At 47.9% G+C, this 20607-nt stretch overlaps 2 protein-coding genes across 3 annotated transcripts; one reads left to right on the forward strand and one right to left on the reverse strand.

Moving 5' to 3' along the window:
- The first annotated feature begins 768 nt into the window (after positions 1–768).
- RPL7L1 (ribosomal protein L7 like 1) lies at positions 769–7747 on the forward strand. Of its 2 annotated transcripts, none has more exons than XM_044250989.1 (7): positions 769–1103; positions 1736–1844; positions 2518–2681; positions 4243–4380; positions 5120–5229; positions 5422–5636; positions 6041–7747. In XM_044250989.1, the coding sequence occupies exons 1-6, from the start codon at positions 1063–1065 to the stop codon at positions 5628–5630; spliced, it is 771 nt and encodes a 256-aa protein (XP_044106924.1). In that variant the 5' UTR covers positions 769–1062; the 3' UTR covers positions 5631–5636; positions 6041–7747. The 2 variants fall into 2 exon arrangements, with proteins under 2 accessions (XP_044106924.1, XP_044106933.1); XM_044250998.1 differs by having other exon boundaries at positions 2521–2681.
- An 807-nt stretch (positions 7748–8554) lies between these two features.
- Positions 8555–9236, reverse strand: C1H6orf226 (chromosome 1 C6orf226 homolog). The gene has a single exon (XM_044237339.1). The coding sequence runs from the start codon at positions 9224–9226 to the stop codon at positions 8975–8977; it is 252 nt and encodes an 83-aa protein (XP_044093274.1). The 5' UTR covers positions 9227–9236; the 3' UTR covers positions 8555–8974.
- Positions 9237–20607: the final 11371 nt, after the last annotated feature.

Here is a 20607-nt window from a genome sequence, read left to right on the forward strand (position 1 = left end):
AAAGCCGGTAGTGCCAAGATTGAGAAGCCTCCGCTATACCTTTAGCAACTGCCATGAGCGAGGCAATTATGGTCCCTGCCCTCCTAGTATCATGAAGAAATATGAAAAATAGGGGCACCTGGGTGGATCTGCCTTTGGCTCAGGTCGATCTGAAAGTTTGGGATCACTTTGAAGCACGCTTAAAAAACAGAGTATCAACCTCTCAACCTCCCACTGAATGAAAATCTGCATTTTCACAAGACCCTCAGGGGATTACTATGCATGTTAGTGCTGGAGACAGCGCTGCGCTGGAGGGTTTTCACTGTTTTATGAAGACCAGGAAAGAAGGCAGCAAATCCCGTGGTGAGAGCCATAGCAGGGAAGATTGTGAGATGGCGGGAAGAATTTCTAGTTTTCGATCCAGCATTACTAACATAGTGTTGCCTGCTTACAGTCAGACATTGTGCTAAGCGCTTTATATCGAGTATTTCACATCATCCTCCTAACGCTATTAGGCAGGTCCATTTTAGGGGTAAAGCAAATCAAGGTCCGCCGGGACCAGTGCTCCGGAACGCACCGACCACGCCAGGCCGATGGAATTGAAGCTGCATTCTCTCCCACCCGAAGTCCTCCACATACACCTCCACCCACAATTAAGAGCCAAAGTCACGGCTCCAGCTCTCTCTACCCAGCAAGGGCCAACCACGCCAGGCGGTCCTCCCTCCCGGACTCGCGCGGCCGAAGGGAAACCCGGGGGAGCGGTGCGCCCTCCACCCCGGAAGTCGTAGGTGCAACGAGGGACGCGGCTTCGTTTTTGAGCTCCGCCGGCAGCATCAAACGAATACAGCGTCAAGGAACAGGGCGCGATTGGAAGATGACCCTAAAGGGCTTGGAAGCAGTGCGAAGAACGTTTTGTGCAACATTTAGCAGAAACCTGTGTTAGCGAGACCTCAGCGGTTCACCGCCGCTCGCAGGGCGCCGGGCACCGGCCGCCCGGATGGTACACCGGGAGCTGGAAGACAGGTCTCTATGGTCAAGTAACTATAGAGCGGGCCTCTCTTCCCCCACGTGGTGGGGCTGCGCATGAGCAGTCGTCGCAGCTTCGGAAACATGGCGGAGCAAGAGTGAGTGTTTGAGCTTTGAATTTCTCTAGCGGGGTCTTAAGCATCTGGTACCATCCACAGTGTTTATTCCGTAGCGGCGGAAAATAAGGATACTTGTGGACTGAAGGAAAAGATTAGAAAAGACTCCAGATTACAGAGGGTGGGATGAGGAGGAAGGAGCCGTAGGATTCGGGCTGACGATGAGACGGAGGGAGACTCCGTGAAGTTTGGGTTACCTCGAGCGGAGAGGATTGAGTTTCTGGCTGCGGACTGAAGAGTGCCAGGCTTGGGTTCATTCAGCCTGGCTTAAGTATTACCCCCGCTGATGGAACTGCAGCGGTCCCAACCCCACGGGGTTTTACGAGAATCACGTAGCTCCCTCCTAGTGTGATTTAAAAGGCTGTGGCAGGAAAAGCTCCTTGGAGGCAAACGGGGTTTAGTGGCCAAGGGGTTCATGACTTTTTACAGCTTTAGGAAAGAGTGAATGTTAAGGAGTCCGTTTTGAGGACTGGAGTCAGAAATCACAGGTTTCAGCGAAGTCTGTCTTCAGGAATTTGAAGAGCGTGGTGGTGCTCAAAGACCAAGAAATGGTTTATAAATCCATTAACATTTATTTTTTAAACATTACCGCTGATCGCAATTTTCCGTATCAGGCAAAGAAAAAAGATCCCGTTGGTTCCAGAAAATCTCCTGAAAAAAAGGAAGGCTTATCAGGCCCTTAAAGCCACTCAAGCAAAGCAGGCACTTTTGGACAAGAAGGAGGTAATGATGGGGAACCAAGAGAAGGGAATTAGAATGTGTATTTAGTGAGTTGGGTCTACAGTGTTTGAACTAGATTTGGTATGGACAGTCCTTTCCGCATAGATTCTAAGAGGTATATGTTTCATGTCTTACTTTAACAGGTATTTATAAAACACTTTTTGCAGGTAAAATACTGGAGTAGAGTTTGTTAAGGAAAAAATGGAATAGACATTGTACTATTTAGGCTCATACTAAGCGATTTGAAAGACCAGACATGCTTGTATATCAGGAAGAAAATGTATTTTTTTCAGATAGGGGAGACAACTTTTGCTGTTTGCTCAACATTTTTGGAAATTACATATTTTGGAGTCAGGACAATGAAAGGGGCTCATGCTTATTCTGTACTTCCATGAAGCTTAACCCAGTGTTAGATTCTATAAACATGGGTTGGTAAACATTGGCTAACGGCATGTAAACTAACGTGTTTATTCATTGGAGGCGCTTTCTAGTACTTTATGAGTTTTCATAACTCCACCTTCTCTTGGGTGTCTCGTTTTTCCCTTACATGGAAGGTGTGCTTCTGTTTAAGGAACACAGTGGGAAACACACTCAATTGATACTGACTAATGAATTACTATTATAGAAGTAAAAAATGGACATACAAAATGGTGACAATGGTCTGCCTTCTCTGTAGCAGAAGAAGGGAAAACAGCTCAAGTTTAAGCGACTGGAATGGTTCTTACATGATTCCTGGCGGCAGCAACGTGACAGGGTGCGCCTCAGACGACTAGAAGTGAAACCTCGTGGCCTGGAAGTGCCAGATAAACATTCCTTGGCCTTTGTTGTACGCATCCAAAGGTGGGAAACTTGACAGATTCCATAGGCTGAAGCAGACTGTTGGTTCAGCTTTAGACCCTTTCTAGGGAGATGAGCACAGTAGGCTTTAAGCCACTAAGGCAAGTTGTGCTGGGAATTCAGGGTTGAACACAACATAGTTTTCATCTGTAAGGTTAAGGAGACTGAACTTAGGCAGACAGGCATGAAAATATACCCAGTGCTAGGAGGGTCGACTGCTGCCAGGCCCGTACTGGTTTAAGACACTTTAAAGCAGGAACTTGAAGCTGAGACCTGGGGGAGGACTTTCTAGGCATAGAAAGTTCTGAATTGGGGACCATTCTTTTTTTTTTTTTAAGAGTTTACTTATTTGAGGGGCACCTGGGTGGCTCAGTCATTAGGCATCTACCCTTGGCTTGGGTTGTGATACCAGGGTCCTGGGATGGAGCCCCAAGTCAGGCTCCCTGCTCAGCTGAAAGCCTGCTTCTCCCTCTCCCACTCCCCCTGCTTGTGTTCTCTCTCCGAGTCTCTCTGTGTCAAATAAATGGTTAGAATCTTTAAGAAAAAAAAAAAAAAGATTTTATTTATTTGAGGGGCGCCTGGGTTGCTCAGTTGGTTAAGCTTCTGCCTTATGCTCAGGTCATGATCCCGGGGTCCTGGGATCAAGCCCCACATCGGACTCCTTGCTCAGTGGGGAGCTGCTTCTCTCTCCCCCTGCTGCTCCCCCTGCTTGTACTCACTCTGTCAAATAAAGTTTTTTGTTTTTTTTTTAAGATTTAATTTATTTGACAGAGAGCGTGAGGAGAGGGGAGGGGCAGAGGAAGAGGAAGAAAGAGGCTTCCTGCTGAGCAGAGAGCCTGCCCTGGGGCTCAATCCCAGGACTCTGGGATCATGACCAGAGTGGAAGGCTGACACTTAACCAACTGAGCCACCCAGGTGCCTTGCAAGGAGTCTTTCTAGGAACTGAACTGAGGTCAAGTAGAGAAGCATATTTAGTGCTGGAGAGAGTTCTTAAAGCTTTTTCCTTATTTAGTTGTACTTTTCTCAGTCTACCTGCATGTACAGTTACCTTTTTCTTTTTCGCATACCCAGTCACCCAAACCAGAAACCTGTGGGCTTGAAATATTTTTGAGCCGTTACTAACCTTCCCTACCGCTTCCCAGAATCTCTTCCTAGACTACCACGTTAGCTTCTTAACTGGGTTTTCCTGCCTCTGGTGTCTCACTTTCAGATCTATCCAATATGCTCTTCTCAGTGATAGTCAAAAAGAAAATGGAGTGTATCTCCTTTACCTAGAATCTGTCATAGCTTTACTCCCCACAGAAGCAAGTCACCTTCTTTGGTTTGACGTGCACAGCCCTACACACACAGAATCAGGGCCCATCTCTGTGTTCCTGTAGCCCTCAGGCGTTGTTCCACATCATGTGAGAGTGATCTCTCTATATGCCTGCGAGCTCCTGGCATGACCTGTAAGACGCAGTCTGTGTCCTGCTCTCTGGATCCCCTGTAGTGGCAAACATTTTGTAGGTGCTTGCTGGACTGACATAAACTGGATAAAACTCACTCCCTGTGCTCTGCATTTCAGGATTAATGGGGTGAGTTCACTGGTGCAGAGGACCATTGCAAGGCTTCGCCTGAAGAAGATTTTCAGTGGTGTCTTTTTCAGAGTAACCCCCCAGACCATAAAAACGCTGCGTATAGTGGAACCTTATGTGGCCTGGGGGTGAGTAAGGGGTGTGTGTGTGTGTGTGTGTGTATTCATACTAAATTGTATTTGAGCATGAGGAGAACATTAGGATGCCCAGGGTGCTGTTCTCTAAGCCTAGGAGCTCACTGCTATTTCAAAGAAACATTCTGTTGTGACCACGGTCACCAGACATCACTGCTGGCTGTGAAACTTTGGAACACGGGGCAGGTATATCTGGAGCTACCCGTGCTGCTGCTGACGCACCATGAACAGTACCCCACTAGGCGCGTTCACTTGCAGCCTAAGGCTGAGTCGGGGGTAGAAGAGAAATTAACTCTTGGAGTCTTGAAGCAAGCTAAGGGCCGTGCTTGTGTAAAAGTTGTGTTCCTTCAAATGAAATGAAAACCCGGGAGAGGCCGGGATTTAATTTCAAACTCTGGCCCCATCTTGGGTACAGGGTCATCCGAGGCAGAGTCCTGAACTGTAAGCCAGCACTTGTTTTATTCTTACCTGGGAAGTAAAAATTTTTTTGCATGGTGAATGTTTATATCCGTATATTTTAATTTCTAATTACTCAGTCAGGGCCACTCTGTTTTTCTGCCCTCTTCACTTGTGTACTTCAAGCACCCCAGCTGCATCATGCTTGCAGGAGATACCTTGGTGGGAAGAAGGGATGGTGGGAGAATCTCTCCTCAGCCAGGCTGCAGGACTGAGTGGCAGTGCCACACCGTGTGCCGGGGCCTGATGAGGCTGTACCTCATTTGGTCTCACATAGGTTTCCAAATTTGAAGTCTGTCCGGGAACTCGTCTTGAAACGTGGACAAGCCAAGGTCAAGAATAAAACCATCCCTTTGACAGATAATACAGTGATTGAGGAGCACCTGGGTGAGTGTTGCACTTAGGGGTCAGTAGGGGTAGAAAGCAAGGATTTCTGGTGGTCTTGATGTCAGATCTAGGTCGTATTCTTCTTGGAGTCCCAAGAATCCACCAGAGTGCCCATCTCGGCCATGTAAGAGCCTCATGGTTTATACTGAGCCAAATGTTGAGTGAAGGAATCTCTACCCTTATGTTTCCCAGGGAAGTATGGTGTTATTTGCCTGGAAGACCTCATTCATGAAATTGCCTTTCCGGGGAAGAATTTCCAGGAGATCTCTGCATTCTTGCGTCCTTTCCATCTCTCAGTGGCCCGTCACACTACCAAGAATAGAGTGGGCTTCCTGAAGGAGGTGGGCTTACCTGGCTATCGAGGTGAACGCATCAATCAGCTCATTCGACAGTTGAATTAAACCCAGGTGAGGCTGGAAACTGCCCTTGGGCTGCCTTTCGATGGGCAATGCTTTGCCAGTTAAAAATCCTTTTTGCATTTACCAGTATCTGAAAGTGACTGGCATTGAGGGGAGAGAGGAGATGGGTAGCTACAAGTCTAACGGATAGAAATGTGCTTGGGGCAGTGAATTCCTGGGTAAGACATGGGGCTATGTGGATTCCAGCAGTTACAGGCTAGAAAATGCTGTATTGCTGTAGTCATTTGGCCTAGAAATGGGGAGAGAATAAAAACCAATTTCACAAAGGATGGGAAGATCTAACCCATCTATTTTGTTGAAAGTATCTTAACTTTTTGAAATTGCTTATTACTAATATGTGGTGCCACCTTTCATTAAACTTTTATTAACGAACTTGTGTTTTTCTTCCTCAGCATATCTGAAAGCACAGCACGTCGGTGGCGCGTTTTGTCTCTTAGAATTGTTACCAGTATCTTCGAAGAAGATTATTTTCTGTTATATCTTGAGAAACTAGAGGGAGAGTCAGGGAAAAAATGATGATGATCTGGCAGGCATTTGTCATCACAGCCCAGTTCCAAGGGAAAGTTCCAGTGTGTTTTCCACATTGCCTGCTCCTACCACCTCTGACGTCAGCGAAAGACTCCTGCCACGGAAGGGAAAGTTCTGCCGTGTCACATCTTCTATCCTGGGGTTTAAAGTTGGTGAACGAATACCCAGGCATGAATACAAGACAGCAGTGGACCAAGCTCAGGGACGTGCTTGAACCTGGGGGTTTCTAGGGCCTTGTTTTGGAAGGAACTTGAAATATAACTACAAAGAAGAGCACAAAAACAGTGCTCAGTTGTCTCTGCTGTGAATCCCTGTTCTCGCTTTTCAGTGACAGCTTTGCAAGGTCTCAGACTTGGATGGCCCTGAGGTATATCTGGTGGCTTCCTTAGCCTAGCCCGTGATTGACTTAGTCCTTTTCTTTAGCTCAGATTCTTAACCTATTCTTGGGTCTGGGAGAAGGGAAAGACCCTTTTCCCAGGAAAATACGTATATTCAAATTTTTGCTTAGAGGTTTCTGTGTTCATAGACTCTTTTTAGGGACCCATGCATGTTACATGAGCAATTCCTGCACTACCTACATAGGTCACCTGGGCCCTGACCTTGTTAGTCTCCTCTGGTCCCATATCCTGTGGAAGACCAAGGCTTACCAAGATAGCTTTCTCCCTTGGAGCCAATTGGGTGTTTTCCTATTAGCAACACAGTGGTAGATTTCTGAGCTCCCATGCCATCTGCCTTAGGGAAATGCCCACCATTTATTTCTCCTGGGCTTCAGGATGAGATTTTCTTTGGCATGGATGTCATTTAGGCTTCATTGGACCCTCTCCTTGCATATTCTAGACTGCAAAGGTATTGCTGTCTATCCCACTGGTGATGATGCCATAGGCCAATACCGAGGCTCCCGGGGACTGAGACCTAAAAGGGGGATCTGATTGTGCTTGTGTTTATCATCTGTGTCCCCCTTCTATGTGGGCCTTCCTCTGCTTCTGTCACTTTGTTGCCTCAATTGCCATCTGAGTAGTTGGTGAGGCTGTGCCAGGTATAGGTCAAGACTTGGAAACATGCTTAACCATTGTGTGCCCTGGTCCCTTAAGATCAGCTTTGCTGCACTTTTGGCTCATGGGGCCCTCAAACATAGCTGTGAGGTTGAGTTAGAATGAGAACAATGCTTTAAAATGTGCCAGGTTATGAGGTAATTAATTAGGTTGGTTGGCTCAAGAGTTAACCTGCCAAGAATAGATGTTAGAGCTTACACCTAAACTTTAAAGCATTGTGAAATCAAATTACTTTAAAATGACGTATCAGAAAGCCATGGGAAAAGAGCATTTGTGAGTGTGGAAGTGCAGGGTTTCTGTCACAGATCTGTTTTGTACTAAATACAGGAATAATGTTTTCATCTTGCCTGCAGAATCGGACTATCTAATGTGTGTGCCTCACTCAGTGCAATTCAAAGGATTAAGCAAAAGAATACTTTTTAACTTAGAATTTTATGTTAATAGATGTTATAAAAATTAATGCCCTGCTGTATCGTGTACTGTGATATACCATTTCCTAAACAAGTTGTGGAACTGTCATTTCTGGGGAAAACGAGTCCTTTTGTATGGTACGTAGATTTCGTATGTGACTTGTTCATGGCTGTCAGCGTATATTCCTGTCCGCACTTACCATATGTATGTGGAAAATAGATCTCAGTTTCAGGAAGCAGTAGGGGCAGTGAGCCACGTGCCTCTTTAAAAGATTTAGACAAACTTGGGGCGCCTGGGTGGCTCAGTGGGTTAAGGCCTCTGCCTTCAGCTCGGGTCATGATCCCAGGGTCCTGGGATGGAGCCCTGCATCAGGCTCTCTGCCTACTTGTGATCTCTGTCAAATAAATAAAATCTTTTAAAAAAAAATAGAGACAAACTTAAGAAAGTGGTTGTAAGAGCTTTTCTTCTGTTACAAACTTCAAGCCTGATCCAACTAGTTGCCAGAGATTTTGTTTTTGATTGGCTTTTCTTTTCTATTTTATTTATTTATTTGATAGAGATCACAAGTAGGCAGAGAGACAGGCCTAGAGAGAGGAGGAAACAGGCTCCCAGCTGAGCAGAGAGCCCAGATTCGGGGCTAGATCCCAGGATCCTGGGATCATGACCTGAGCTGAAGGCAGAGGCTTAACCCACTGAGCCACCCAGGCGCCCCTTTTGATCTTTTTTAATGCTTTGGGATTTTACTGGTTTAATGTGTCTTTGAAGTACTTCTGGGACCAAGTGTAATCATCAAATCTTGCAGTGCTAGCCGCTGATCTGGAGAATGGCTGGAATCAACACCACGTGGATCCCAAATCCACTTACACAGCCGCCAGAATAAGCTGACCTGGAAGTAAAACACTGACACTCTCCTCCGTCACTAACAGAATTTTTTCCCCCTGAGCCAGACTGTCAAGTGTGTCCTCAGTGGCAGTTTAAAAAATGAAAACACATCAATGCATCTCAGTAAAGGATGAGATTTGCCAAATACAAGGTCTGAAACGGGATTTGAAAAACTTTTTTTTTTTTTTTTAATGAGGACGATGATCCAGAAATACGGATACAAAAGTCAACTATAAGGACGCTCCCAGGAGGCTAAAGTCCAGCTGAGACCGGTTGGGGCAAATGCACAAAAAGACGAATAACCGTGGCCGGTATCCGCGGTCAGGTGATGCAGGACACAGTCGCCTTCCAGGTCTAGGAGGCGAAGGACCTCGAGCCACAGGAACCCACTCCGTGCCATCAGGAAGACGCAGTTCCTGCCTCAGCCGAGCAGGGCCCCTCCACGCGGTTCCTCTACCGGGATCCGAGGGTGGGCGGCGCGGGGGCCTTGGCCGATCCCGCGGCCTCCCATGGCTTGGGCCTCCGCGGGAGCCGGGACGACGTAGGTTCGCCGTGGGTCGCCGCGATGTGGCGCTTCTCCACGCCCGGGAGCTCCCGGCCCTGCTGAACCAGCTGCAGGAGCTGCGCCAAGCTCACCGAGGCGGGGGCTGCATCCTCCGGCGCCGGGCTGGGGCCCGAGCAGCTCCGACCGCCCGGTTGCTCCATGCCCGGCCGCTCAGTCCGACTCGAGTGCGCTTCCGGGTGGGGTGGGTGCAACCACCGTCGGAGGAAATGGAGGGGGTGCGTAGACCATACCAAGTCGGCCCAGAAAGGGGGAGCGCTTGAGACTGCGACTGGCTCCACGCAGAGCGCTTCTCTTACACACACACACACACACCAGCTCCATGGAGAAACCACACACACACACACACACACACACGACCGCGACCGGCTCCACGCAGAGCGCTTCTCTTACACACACACACACCAGCTCCACGGAGAAACCACACACACACACACACACACACACACACACACCCCCAGCTCCACGCAGAAACGCTTCACACACACGGAAAACAGCTCACACCAGAGCCTGCAAAGTGCAGTCCTTTAGAAGGAACTCGAAGGCTTGCACAGAACGGGCTTACGTGCGGACACGCTGATTCAGGCAAAAAGATCCAATTTGACACACATGCATAGGAACTAAGTACAAACCTCTGGTCGTCGTCGTCTTCTTCTTCTTCTTCTTCTTCTTCTTCTTCTTCTTCTTCTAATCTTCTTCTTCTTCTTCTTCTTTGTCTTTTTAAAGACTGATTGATTGATTGATTGACTGATTGATTTGAGAGAGTGAGCTAGCCAGCGAAGAGCACGAGTAGGAGGAGGGGCAGCGGGAAAGGGAGACGCAGACTCCCCGCTGAGCAGGGAGCCCCATACGGGGCTCCATCCAGTGACTGGGATCATGACCTGAGCCGAAGCTGGAGGCAGAGGCTTAACCGACGCTCCTTATTTCTTTTTAAAGTAATATCTTGGGGCGCTGCTGGGTGGTGCTGCCTTCGGCTCAGGTCATGATCCCAGGGTCCTAGGATCAAGCCCCGCATCAGGCTCCTTGCTCAGCGGGGAGCCTGCGTCTCCCTCTGCCTGCTGCTCCCCCTGCTTGTGTTCTCTCTATCTCTCTAATAAATAGAACCTTTAAAAAAAATTTTTTTAACAAGTCATCTCTTGGGGCTGGAACTCACGACCCCCCAAGATCAAAGGTCGCATGCTTCAACTGAGCCAGTCAGACACCCTCAGTACATACTGTCTTCACACACCTTCAGGGACACACCGGGCACACGTAGAGACTCATAGCAAGCGGAACATCTCCGAGCTGGACTCTGCAGCTCCACACGAAAAACAGTGCGGAGAGATTGCCAGTGGCTTCAGGAGAACTGGGAGTAAGTGACAGTACCACAGAGACTTGCCACTCTCTCCCCATTTCCTGCCAAGGAGACTCTATTCCGGGTGTTCCCAAGGGAGATGAGAAAAGATGAAGGCAAGCCACCTGTGCTGCAGTCCCTCTGACTGCTGGCAAAGCCAGTGTCCATAATTCTCAAGTTTCAAAGTTTATTGAAAGTTGGCTTGATCTGGCACACACTGCCTTCACCGTGTAATGGAAGTCTAATTATTATTAACAGAAGGAACTGGTGCCCTGCATCTCCTGAGGTGATCCACTGAGGAGGACGCTATGGAGATAGGAACACTCTATTTCTTCAGTATTCCTGCCCGAAAGGTTCACTCTGAATCTAGTCTTTTTTTTTTTTTTAAGATTTTATTTATTTGACAGAGAGATCACAAGTAGGCAGAGGCAGGCAGAGAGAGAGAGGGAAGCAGGCTCCCCACTGAACAGAGAGCCAGATGCGGGGCCTGATCCCAAGACCCTGAGATCATGACCTGAGCTGAAGGTAGAGGCTTTAACCCACTGAGCCACCCAGGCACTTCTGAATCTAGTCTTGAGGAAATGAACAGACCAAGCAAAGTGATAGACCTTCTGGAAATGACTGGCCTGGATGCTTCATAAATGTCAGTGTCATAAATGTCTTGGGATGCTCACAAATTCTGATCAGATGGGTGACTGCGGACTCTCTTCTGTGGTCCCTCCATGTCTCTCTCCACCCTTATCCACCCAGCTTCTGCACACTGACATCCATAGACACTGCAATGGGCTCCCTTAACCTCTGGCTTTGGGGTCTGGCCAGTGGGGACCCCAGTGGAAGAAAGAAGGTCAGGGTGTTTATTCCTCAGTTTCCCTCCCTCCAGGATTCCCGCTGGCTTCAGGGTCTCTCCACCAGCTCTCTGGTTTGGGAACCCTGCCACTGCTCCCTTCCCTCACCCCTTCAGGCCTGTTACCAGTTCCAGTACCGCATTGTCACTTGGGATTTTCCTTTACCGTGCCATACCTCTATAAATAATCCCTTTATTAAATCCTCCTCAAATTTCCCTATATGCATGTGCCCTCTGTTTCCTGTCTATACTCACCAGTAATGGAATTGGCTCCAGCAACAGCCTCAGGCAGAATACTGAGACTAGACTGATCATAAATTCGGAGAGTACAGGGCAAGTCTCCTTGCTGAGGGAGCAATGCACCCAGTAATCCACTGCATAAGGAGTATGGACATTACCCAAATTCTCCTTGGGGGTGGCAGGGGTCAAGAGGAGAGTACTGCGTTGTTGAGGTAGGGAGATGGCAGGAGAGATGGCTCTGGTTCATATGGCTGAGGACTGGCACCAGGATGTCCTCATAAGGGTTTCCAAGGGGCAGTGCTAATGAAGTGTTAGCACAGGAGTGTGCTGACTCAAGGGCACTGAGGGGGAAGGCGTGAGTCTCTGAGAGGAGATGCGGACGTCTGGGAAGACATGTAGTGCCTCTGTTTCCCCGGACATCAGCTTCAGGACTCTTTCCACCTCCAATCTTCCCTGGCTCTTCTCAAATTAGATCCCAGAACAGCCTGGGCAGAGAAGCATGAGGCCCACGCTGAAAGCAGAACGCCCAGACAGAAGGAATTACAGACCTTGCTAAACTCCCTTGGCAGGGGCTAGAGCCGTGTGCGTGGGAATGAGTTCTAAGGGAAATAGACCAAGGAGGGTGGAATGTAAGGCTCCATTTGGCCAAACACAACGCCATGGATGCTCATCCAGGATTTGGGATTTAATGTGTTGGCTCGAGCACCCGGGAGAGGCATCAATCGTCTATGAGGTTGGTTAATTAAAGCCTGGACTTAATGGTAGCCTACAGTTAGGAAACTTGAAATGCCAGAAGGAATCCAAAATTTCAGGAAGGTGGGAATGCTAGATTGGATTTATTATGTGCAACCTGGTTAGCCACCCCTCAGCATACATTTTAATGGGGTCTAGAAAGCCCTCCCTTCTCCAAAGCATTAAGAAATGCTTTGGTGAGGGGCACCTGGCTGGCTCTGTTGGTTAAGGGCCTGCCTTCGGCTCAGGTCATGATTCCGGGGTCCTGGGTTTGAGCCCTGAATTGGGCTCCCTGCTCAGCGGGGAACCTTCCTCTGCCTCTCCCTCTGCCTGCTGCTCTGCCTGCTTGTGCGTGTTTTCTCTCTCTCTCTGTCAAATATGTAAATAAAATCTTAAAAAAAAAAATAGTGAGGGGCTCCTGGCTGTCTCAGTCAGTAGAGGAGGCAACTCTTGTCCTCAGAGTCAAGAGTTTGAGCCCCACATTGGGCGTAGTTTACTTTAAAAAAAGAAAGAAAGAAAATGAAGAGGAAATGCATTGGTGAGAACCACCTGCCTCCTTGACTTGCTCTGATGGCTGTCCTCTGTCAGCTGGAGGTGCTGCTGGGGTGCTGGATGAATCCATGGAATTATAGTCTACGATCTCAGTGGGAATAATGGTATCCTGATAACATAAAGGCCAGGTGGTGATGTTTAACAGACAAAGGCAAGATAGCTATAATACCTCCCGTAAAGACATGGGAGGGGCACCTGGGTGGCTCAGTCCCTTAAGCAGCGGCCTTCGGCTCAGGTCATGATCCCAGGGTCCTGGGATCAAGCCCCACCTTGGGCTCTCCTTACTCTATGGGGAGTCTGCTTCTCCCTCTCCTGCCCCCCCGCCCCGCTTGTGCTCTCTGTCTCTCACTCTCCTGAGGGCCCATCTGACTTACAGCCCAATGCTGGGTCCCTGATTGGCCACAACTTTCACCAGGTTGGGGACAGATCCGACTGGGCCCTCTTAGCATGGAAGGGCTATGCTTTACCCTCATGGGAACAGACGCATATTCCAGGTATGAATTCACCTTCTCTGCCTCCAATGCTGCTGTCAGCACCACCATTCTGCCAGCATCAGGCATTCTGATGGACAGAATGAATACCTTACTCATTACTGTGGCATTCCACTTAACATCACCTCCAACTGGGGCACACATTTCACTGCCAAAAAACGTATAAATGAGCTCACTCCTGAGGAATTCACTGGTCTTCCCATGTGCCCCATGACCCAAAAGCAGCTGGCAAGATAGGATGGTGGATGGACCTGCTGAAGGTTCATCTAGAACATAACTGAGAGGACGCCTGGGTGGCTCAATGGGTTAAAGCCTCTGTCTTCAGCTCAGGTCATGATCCCAGGGTCCTGGGATCGAGCCCCACATCGGGCTCTCTGCTCAGCAGGGAGCCTGCTTCCCCCTCTCTCTCTCTGCCTGCCTCTCTGCCTACTTGTGATCTCTGTCTGTCAAATAAATAAATAAAATCTTAAAAAAAAAAAAAAAGAATGTAACTGAGAAGCTGCACCTGCCAGAGGCAAGGGCTGTCCTACTGGTTGCAGCGTATTCTTCTCACCACAACCATGAGCCTTCATATAGAGCCAAGACATAGGGGCAGTGGGAGGCGCCTCATGATTATTCCTCAAGGCCACCAACTATTGGAAGAAATTTTTTGCTACCCATTCCAGTAATGGAATGGACTCAGGGAGCTTGGTGATCCCAGTACCCAAGGGAGAAACACTTCTGCCATACAGTAATCATAGTACTGATGACTTGGAAGCTGAGATGGCCCCTGGCTATTCTGATCCAATATGCAGAGAAAGGCACCTCTGGAATGTCTTGGTTGACTAGACCAAATTACTAGACAAAAGTAGGCTGCTCCTGCATCTGAGAAGGGGCTCGGTTTGGAGTCCAGGGGATTCACCAAGGTATCTCTTCTTAGTCCTCCAACAGGAGTCCAGCTTAACAGGACACTTCAGCAACCCAACAAAGTCAAGACCATCTAAGGACTCAGACCCCATAGGAAGCAACCCACCAGGGAAATAATCTGGTGCTGGCAAAGGATAAGGAGAATGTGTCATGGGAGTGAAAGTAGGCAAGTATGAGTTGAACTTAGGCTGCATAACCCCCAGGTGTCCCCTGCTAACTCAGGTAAAGAACCCTTGTGGTAGGTAACATTTTAGGTTTCAGTGGGAGCATGGTCAAATTGACATTCCCCCTCACTGATATTGTAGTACATGGGACACTGTGGGTCCTCTGTGCTAGGGGCATGGATTTCTTTCATCTGGACAAAAGATAAGAGGTGCTTCCCTGGGGCGGCTGGGTGGCTCAGTGGGTAAGCCTCTGCCTTTGGCTCAGATCATGATCTCAGGGTCCTAGGATCGAGCCCCACATAGGGCTCTCTGCTTAGCGGGGAGCCTGCTTCCCCCTCTCTCTGCCTGCCTCTCTGCCTACTTGTGATCTCTCTCTGTCAAATAAATAAATAAGATCTTAAAAAGAAGAAAAAAGAGGTGCTTCCCTAAGGCCCTTCAGAACTGCCCCCACCACACCCCTCCCACACACCAGGCGTGTACTCTGAGAAGCCGAACTGCACCAAAGGACTCCTACACCCTCCACTTGGATTCATCCAAGGTGGGCAACAGCTGGGGGTCAGAAGATGGGAGGATGCCCAAGTCAGGGAATTTATTCTCCCACTTCCCTAGCTGCTGGATCCACACCGACTATGTCCATCAACTGAAGGTCCCATCTACTGCCAGGTACCCTCTGCACACAGCTCTCTCCAGCTCTGGGTTCCAGTAACCACACCACCTCCTCCCCTCTTCAGACCTCGGGTGCCAGTACCCCACCGTTATTAGCTGGAGAGTGCTGTTACAGCTCCAGTGATTCCCCCAACCCCTACACACACCTTTATAAATAGTCCTTTTATTTTTTTTTCAAGATTTTATTTATTTATTTGAGAGAGAGAACATAAGTTGGGGGGAGGGCAGAGAGAGAGGGAGAAGCAGTCTCCACACCAAGTGGGGTGCCTGATGCTGTGTTCGAAGGCAGATGCGTAACTGACTGAGCCACCCAGGTGTCCCTATAATATGTATTTTAGTTAGGATTGGCTTTGGCAGTGAGCATCAGAAAACCCCAAATAACAACAGTTTATATAAGATAAAACACTCTAAATTCTTTCTCATATAAATTAAACTTGGTGTTATGCAAGCCAAATCTGGTGGTGGCTCCGTGAACAGTAGATCATACTATATATGCATCTTTTAATCCTCTTTAAATGAGCATCATAATTGAAACATTTTCCCATGTCATCATAAACCCTTCAGAAAGAATCAAGACTTGGCTCAAGTGTCAGCTTCTAAATCACTTTTCCTAATGCTCACACCAACTCCAGAAGGATGATCTCCCTCTCCAAGAACCCCACTCTCTACAGCTATACACACACACACACTTCAGTCATGGTGTCTGCTATGCTCCAAGTCCCTGATCTGTTTGTGAGCTTGTCTTCCTTGACTGCTGGGAGCATCTCTTTTTGTCTTATTATCTCCAGCCCCAATTCCTGGAATAAAACAGACACCAATAAATGACAAGGATATTTTAAGACCTGCATAATATTTGATCATATAGAAGCACCTTAGTTTACTTAGCTACTTCCTTGGGTGGTTTTGTTTTTGTTTTGCTTTAGATTTGTATTTACTTATTTGATATAGGGCAGAGAGAGAAAGCATGGGCCCGGGACGGGCAGAGAGAGAGAGCATGCGCACATGGGCTGGGCGAGGGGCAGAAGGAGGGGGAAGCAGACTCCAGGCTGAGTGTGGGAGCCCAGATGTGGGGCTCAATCCCAGGACCCTGGGATCATGACCCGAGTGGACATGACACTTAACCGAATGAGCCACCCAGTTACCCCTAGCTACTTCCTTGTTACTGAACATTCAGGTGATTTTTATTCCGTACTATAACTATCATAGTGGGATTTTTTTTTTTCCGATCAGTGAAAATAGGTGCTCCTGTCAGTGTTAACTGGAAGAGACTTCTTGCTACTTCAGCACCCACAAACATACTGGTTGCAATCTTCTGATTGGATGGGTCAGATTCACAATCAGTAATCGCTTGGTCATATTGGTGGTCTTTTTCCAATAAGCACTGCTACTTTAACTTTCCTTTCTTAAAAAATGATTTTATTTATTCATTTGTCAGAGAGAGAGAGCGAGCACAAGCAGGGGGAGAGGCAGGCAGAGGGAGAAGCAGGCTCCCCACTGAGCAGGGAGCCAGATGTGGGACTCAATCCCAGGACTCAGGGATCAAGACCTGCGGAGCCACCCAGGCATCGCCTTAATTTTCTTTTTCAGGTCTTATGTGGTTCATCTCAGTCTAAAAGGGCCCCTGATTTTCTATTTGACAAAAAAAGGGGAGACAGGGCTAATCCGTTGTGCATCAGGCGTTCAGATGGGTACTCCGATTGGACAATCTCCTAAAAAGAACTCTGGAGAGAGACCTGTAAACACGTCCATCCCGGCAGTTAGCTCCCAGCTCCCGCGCTTTGCTGCGTAACAATCTCCGCCATGTGACTTCGTTTTTCTGTCTCAGTTTCCCCAGCTGTGACCACGGATTCCAACACCTGCTAGGGTGGTTGTGAGGATCAAACGGAGAGGTCTGCGAACAGGACCTGGCTCTTAGCAGCGGGTCAGCAAACCGCAGGTTTAATCCGGAGTGAGGACCTCAGAGAAGGATTTTAGCTTTGAGATTCAAGGCCGGATTATTGGGGCAACCTCACCGCCCTGAGTAAGGGCATCTTTCGGGTCAGCAAGACTGTGGCCTCAGAGGGAGATTCTTGGGGCTCCTGGAAGGAGCAGACCTATGAGAGATCGGGCAAGGAAGGCTTGCAAGCCGGCCTGTGGCGGGGAGCAGAGGAAAGTGATTAAGTGGGAGGGTAGCTAAGCGGGCAGGGGCGGCTGCTGGCACCGGGGTCTAATGCCTCCCCATCCTCCCCATCCCTGGGAAGCTCTTAAAACCCTAAAGGGGCCAGAGGATTCCTTCCCCATCTGTAATGTGGTAACGGAGCCCGGGCCAGCACTTCCCCGGGCTGCAGGGCGCGAGAATCGTTAGGGACACCTGCCTCCCCCGCCCCCTCCCGGCGGGAGACCGCGCGGACCCAGCGCACCTGCGCGCGGGCAGCGCCTGGGAACACGCGGCGTCTCAGGCCTCCAGGCCGCGCAGAGGGAAAGGGGCGGGAGCGCGGGGAGCGGGGCCAGCGCGACCGGGGCTCCCTCCTCACGTCCGAGGGTGCAGTCCCCACGCTATTAAAGCAACCCGCGGGAAGAGGCTGGCACCAGAATAAAGAAGTCGGGGAGCCAGGAAAAATTAACCGGCCAACATAAAAGATACTGACGTAGAGAATGTTTCACAAATAATAGGGACAGGAAGGTGTATTCAATTAATAATCCTGAGATCATCGATTAGCTCTTTGGGGAGGGGGAATGAAATTTAGATGCATATCTTCTACCCTACACCAAAATTAATCGCTGATAGAGTTAAATGGTGGTGGGGGTGTGGGGATTAAACTTCACACGCACAAAAAGACTTGGTAGAATGTATCTCTAGAGGGGGCAGGACTTTTCTCGATTTAAAAGGGATGTGACAATTCCCATTAGGAAAGATGGATGCATTGGTTCATACAAGAAAAAACAAAAACAAAAACAAAACAAAACACGTCAGTTAAGAAAAAAAGGGAAATTAAAAGTAACCAGTGGGGGCGCCTTGTTGGTTCAGTGGGTTGAAGCCTCTGCCTTCTGCTCAGGTCATGATCCCAGAGTCATGGGATAGAGCCCCGCATCCCGCTCTCTGCTAGGCAGGGAACCTGCTTCTCCCACTCCCCTCTCTCTGCCTGCCTGTCTGCCTACTTGTGATCTCTGTCTGTCAAATAAATTCAAAAATAATAAGAAGAAAATAAAAGTAACCAGTGAGTTAGGAATGGCTTCGGCACGAGCAACGCACAAGGATTGGTATGGTCGCTATGTGAAAGCCCTTACAGAATTAGTAAAACACCAGGACTGCAAGAAGGCAATAAGCAATACAATGAAGGAAACAAGGAAATGAGAAAAGAATGCTGTAATCAGAGAACTGATAACATTTTCTAACTGATTAAATTAGTTTTTTTTTTTAAGGAATGCCAAATGCTGGTGGGGACTCCCTGGCCTTTCATACACTGAGATAGAATATAAATTGGTATAACAGATGTGTATCAGGGAGCCCTAGATGCTCAGCATCAGTCATCACTAGGGAAATGCAGAATGAAGTCGCACTGAGATAACGCTTCACACTTACTGGGATGGCCACTATGGAAAAAAAATCACAAGTGTTGGCAAGGATGTAGAGAAATTAGAACTCTTGTATACTGTTGTCGGAATATACCTGGAAAAAAGTATGACAGTTCCCTCCCAAAATTAAAAACAAAGTTACCATGTGATCTAATTCCATTTTGGGGTATACATACAAAAAGAATTGAAAGCAGGGTCTTGAAGAGATATTTGTACACCCCTGTTCACAATAGTGTTATTGACAATAGCTAAAACATGGAAGCAACTATTGAAAGATGTCCATCAAGAGATAATGGATAAGAAGCCAAGTGTGGTATAGCATGTGGGGAAAAAAGGCAAAAGAGAAATTATTAAATTTCCTTACTACCTACAGCCCACTGAGAAGTCCTTGAAACAGGCAGAGTGACTGACGTTCCTCCAGGGACTCAACTGCCTCTGGTGTTGACACTTTCCTAAAGGCAAAAGGCAATCCTATCCCCACCATCCACCCCCAGGATCCTGTAAATCTACTTTAACATATAAAAATTCCTTTAGAAATTTCCTTTATCTCTAAATCCTCCAAGATACCTGTTGGCAATCATCCCCAAGCATATATGGCCCACCGATATACATCTGAAGGGTCTCGTGACTAAGGTTTTATTAGATGGTAATAAATTACCTTTTCCCAACAGCAGCCAGCCCCGTCAAGGTCCTGGAAACCTTGCTTCCAAATTCCTTAGAGATTTACACTATCCCTAACCCCCTCCCAACTTGGGAGTATATAATGGGCCACTCCTCATGACCCTGGTGCTGCTCTTTCTGCCCACGAGTCCTGTCCTGTGCTTTAATATGAATCACCTTTTGGGGTGCCTGGGTGACTCAGTGAGATAAGCCTCTTTTTTTTTAAAGATTTTTAATTTATTTGACAGAGAGAGAGAAATCACAAGCAGGCAGAGAGGCAGGCAGAGAGAGAGAGGGGAGGAAGCAGGCTCCCTGCGGAGCAGAGAGCCCAATGCGGGGCTCGATTCCAGGACCCTGGGATCATGACCTGAGCCGAAGGCAGAGGCTTTAACCCACTGACCCACCCAGGCACCCTGAGGTAAGCTTCTTTATGTTTTTAAAATTTTACCAAAACGGGGCACCTAGCTGGTTCAGTGGGTTAAACCACTGCCTTCGGTTCAGGTCATGGTCTCAGGGTCCTGGAATCAAGCCCCACATCAGGCTTTCTGCTCAGCAGGGAGCCTGCTTCCCACCCCCAACCCCCCCGCCAGCCTCCTGCCTCTCCATCTACTTGTGATATCTCTCTCTCTGTCAAATAATAAATAAAATCTTTAAAAAAAAAACTATCTATAAAAAAATCAGCTTTTCACCAAAGACATCTTCAAGAATTCTTTCTTGGCCGTCAGGTTTGAATTCTAATGTCTTTTCCTACATCAGTACATACATACAATGGAATATTATTTGACCCTAAAAAAGGAAGGATATTCTGACACTTTCCACAACACGGTTGATGACATCATGTTGTGTGAAACAAGCCAGGCATAAAAAAACAAATTCTCTATGATTCCACTTTACTGAGGTAGTCAAATTCACAGAGACGGAAAACAAAGTGTTGGTTGCCATGGGATTGAGGGGAGACAGAATGGAGAGTTAGTGTCTAATGGGGACAGAGTTTTAGTTTTGCAAGATGAAAATAATTCTAGAGATGGACTGTGGTGATGTTCTCACAACACTGTGAATGTACTTACTACCACTAAACTGTATACTTAAAAATGGTGAGAATGATAAATTTTATGTTATGTGTACTTTACCACAACTGAAAAAAAGTTTTTTAAATTTCATTTATTTATATGACAGAGAGAGAGCGAGAGCGAGATCATAAGCAGGGGGAGCCACAGAGAGAGGGAGAAGGAGGGAGCCTGATGTGGGACTCAATCCCAGGACCTTGGGATCATGACCTGAGCTGAAGGCAGAGGCTTAAGAGCTGAGCCACCCAGGTGCCCCTATTTTTAATATTTCTTCATGATACTAGGAGGCCTCCCAAGAGTTTATTTTTATTTTT

The sequence above is a fragment of the Neovison vison genome, chromosome 1, assembly GCF_020171115.1.
Source record: "Neovison vison isolate M4711 chromosome 1, ASM_NN_V1, whole genome shotgun sequence".
NCBI classification, from domain to species: domain Eukaryota; kingdom Metazoa; phylum Chordata; class Mammalia; order Carnivora; family Mustelidae; genus Neogale; species Neogale vison.

Bases quoted from the DNA above. Each gene is read 5' to 3' on its own strand.
- RPL7L1 (XM_044250989.1), top strand. From the start codon at position 1,063: ATGAGCAGTCGTCGCAGCTTCGGAAACATGGCGGAGCAAGA. The intron at 1,104-1,735 runs GTGAGTGTTTGA...TTTCCGTATCAG, and splicing joins GGAAACATGGCGGAGCAAGA to GCAAAGAAAAAAGATCCCGT. The intron at 1,845-2,517 runs GTAATGATGGGG...CCTTCTCTGTAG, and splicing joins CACTTTTGGACAAGAAGGAG to CAGAAGAAGGGAAAACAGCT.
- C1H6orf226 (XM_044237339.1), bottom strand. From the start codon at position 9,226: ATGGAGCAACCGGGCGGTCGGAGCTGCTCGGGCCCCAGCCCGGCGCCG.